Source organism: Parasteatoda tepidariorum, chromosome 4, assembly GCF_043381705.1.
Source record: "Parasteatoda tepidariorum isolate YZ-2023 chromosome 4, CAS_Ptep_4.0, whole genome shotgun sequence".
Taxonomy (NCBI): domain Eukaryota; kingdom Metazoa; phylum Arthropoda; class Arachnida; order Araneae; family Theridiidae; genus Parasteatoda; species Parasteatoda tepidariorum.
This window is the reverse complement of record NC_092207.1, coordinates 17,522,594-17,525,934: the sequence shown is the minus strand read 5'-3', so window position 1 is coordinate 17,525,934 and position 3,341 is coordinate 17,522,594. Positions and strand designations below refer to the sequence as shown.

Below are 3,341 nucleotides of genomic sequence, written 5' to 3'. Positions count from 1 at the left end.
TATATATATATATATATATATATATATATATATATATATATATATATATATATATATATATATATATATATATATATATATATATATATATATATATATATATATATATATATATATATATATATATATATATATATATATATATATATATATATATATATATATATATATATATATATATATATATATATATATATATATATATATATATATATATATATATATATATATATATATATATATATATATATATATATATATATATATATATATATATATATATATATATATATATATATATATATATATATATATATATATATATATATATATATATATATATATATATATATATATATATATATATATATATATATATATATATATATATATATATATATATATATATATATATNGTGTCCACTTACATATTCGGTTACTAATTTTTATTTGTTTAAACAAAATTACTTTGTTACAATATAATATTCTAATACCAAAAAAAGTACTTGCGTGGCGTGAAAATATCTTTTGTGATCTAACTCTTTCAAAAGTACATATGATTGCCATCAGGGGTGTACATGTAGATTTATTAAATACACCTTGTGCGCCATCTAGGAACCAAATCTAGAACCCGACACTCGAAATTTTTGCTCTGTTACAATCGTACCCTGTTACAATTGACCCCACTCTCCCCTATATATTTTTAGTTAAAATTTTGAACTTTTTTTAATTTACTAAATTTACTTGGCGCAGAATAAAAATATCATCCTTACAATTTCAAACAAACATATACAAGCTGTAAGAGTTCAACTACAGGCAGAATTATTTTTATTCCATTTGAATTTAGGCGAAATAAAAATTATTCTTTTATTCAAGATTCAGTGGCAAACTTCTACGATTTCATTGACAACCAGTGCCATTAATTCGATTTGAATTTCGGCAATATGAAAATTATAGCAGTTGCAATTGCAAATTCACAACATAATAAGCATATTAACAAAAAGTAATTGATTTGAATTTCGGCAAAATGAAAATTATATTAGGTCTAATTGTAAATTTACAACGAAATTTATTACCATTTTATCGTAATTCCATTAATCAAAAGCAATTAAAGCTTTTATAAATACCAGTTCTTTATATAACGAAGAGAATGACGGCAATAAATACTAAAATAGACCAACAACAGTGATCTTAAAAAGATACCTAAAGATGGGAACTTTTTTACGAATAAGTCAAAAGCAGAAAATAAAAAAATGAGATCAAGGTCAGATTTCTTATGTTTGAAGGTCATAGATACCAAAATCTACAGAACACAGTAATTCCATTTTTTTTAAATAGGGTGTCCTTTTATAGCTATATCTGCACGTGTCTACTACAATCATTTAGATTTCACATACTGGATAATTCTTTTTGAAGTAAAAAGAACTTCGCTTCAGAACATTGAAATTTCTGTGAAAGTAACCAATTTATGTGAAACATTAACCCGTTCTGTAGGTCCGGAAGGAGAAAAACGCGCTCAGAAAATACAACACTGAATTGGAAAGGCCCAGAATCTGAAAGAAATAAAAAACAATAAAATTTATGAAATACAATACGTTGTAGTATTTTATGAACTCAAACTTGTTTAATGAGGTTAAAGACGCAAAAAAGTTCTAAAGGTAAAGTTTAAAACTATCAGATAAACGATTTAAATATTTTGTTGATGTAAAAGCTTCAAATTATAAGAAATACACAGTTAGAGATAAATAAAACTATTTGACATCACTGGTGAATAGGGAAGACATGTTCAGCTTCCTCAAAAAAGTTCACAAACTCATTATAACTCTTTTCACTTCAAAAACTTCATTTTCGAAGATATTTCAAAATTCTTTTAACTACATGCCTTGATTGATGGACAATTATGCCGAACAGCAGCCATGTTTGCTTTTGTACAGTTCGCAATAAAATAAAAAAATTAAAAGTTAAAAAAAAAATTAAAGAAAATAAAAATAAAAAATATATAAAATAAAATTTAAAAAAAAAATAAAAAAGTAATAAAAATAGAATAAAAATAAAATTATGAAGAAAAAAGAATAAGAATAATAAAAATAGAATAAAAATAAAATAATGAAGAAAAAAGAATAATAATAATAAAAATAGAATAAAAATAAAATTATGAAGAAAAAAGAATAATAATAATAAAAATAGAATAAAAATAAAATAATGAAGAAAAAAGAATAATAATAATAAAAATAGAATAAAAATAAAATAATGAAGAAAAAAGAATAATAATAATAAAAATAGAATAAAAATAAAATAATGAAGAAAAAAGAATAATAATAATAAAAATAGAATAAAAATAAAATAATGAAGAAAAAAGAATAATAATAATAAAAATAGAATAAAAATAAAATAATGAAGAAAAAAGAATAATAATAATAAAAATAGAATAAAAATAAAATAATGAAGAAAAAAGAATAATAATAATAAAAATAGAATAAAAATAAAATAATGAAGAAAAAAGAATAATAATAATAAAAATAGAATAAAAATAAAATAATGAAGAAAAAAGAATAATAATAATAAAAATAGAATAAAAATAAAATAATGAAGAAAAAAGAATAATAATAATAAAAATAGAATAAAAATAAAATAATGAAGAAAAAAGAATAATAATAATAAAAATAGAATAAAAATAAAATAATGAAAAAAATAAAATAAAAATAAAGAAGAGAAAATGAAGCTGAAAGAAAGAAATCATCCACAGATCCGGTTTTCATGCAAAACGTTGCTATGTTAACGGTTCAAAATTTCAATCTTCAATATAATGTTTAATTTCTGCAGACGATATTTGTGCTATGAAACCCCCTGACTAATAAACTTTCCCTAATTAAACATACTTTTTTTATCTGTCTTTTTTCTTTTTAATTTCTTTCATTTATTTATTAATTTATTTCGACTGATTTGTATTTTTGACCCTCAAAACATAGGAGGGAGGCTAGCCGCAATCTGGAAAATATTGTCCCAATTGCTTAGTTAGAATAGTGGTAGAAAGTTTGGACTCCTTAATGTTAAATGAATTTTTTTCGTTTTTAACCATACTTAGAGAATTTTTTGAGTGAATCGAAAACATTTTGCACACAATTGTAAAATTCGTTTAACCTAACATTATTCCAGGCAAAAATTATTTTTTAGTCTGAGCTTACGGCAGCAGCCATCAATCCTTTGTAAGCTGAGGTTTCAAATTTTAAGTATACGACTTCCTAACTCAAAACCTAAGCACTCAAAAATTTATATTATACGAAATAAGACACAAAATATATGTTAATTTAGTCTGAGCTTACGGCAGCAGCCATCAATCC

General features: G+C 21.3%; 1 protein-coding gene across 1 annotated transcript in view; it reads right to left on the bottom strand.

The window, feature by feature from the left end:
* Positions 1 to 418: 418 nt before the first annotated feature.
* The window catches only part of LOC139425328 (uncharacterized), a 10,314-nt gene continuing 7,391 nt past the window's right edge, over positions 419 to 3,341 (bottom strand). Inside the window, exons 2-3 of the mRNA XM_071179326.1 lie at positions 3,186 to 3,242; positions 419 to 1,553 (exon numbers count right to left, since the gene is read on the bottom strand). Coding sequence (XP_071035427.1) covers positions 1,479 to 1,553; positions 3,186 to 3,242 — 132 coding nt within the window. The 3' untranslated portion in view covers positions 419 to 1,478. The remainder of the gene's footprint in view (positions 1,554 to 3,185; positions 3,243 to 3,341) is intronic.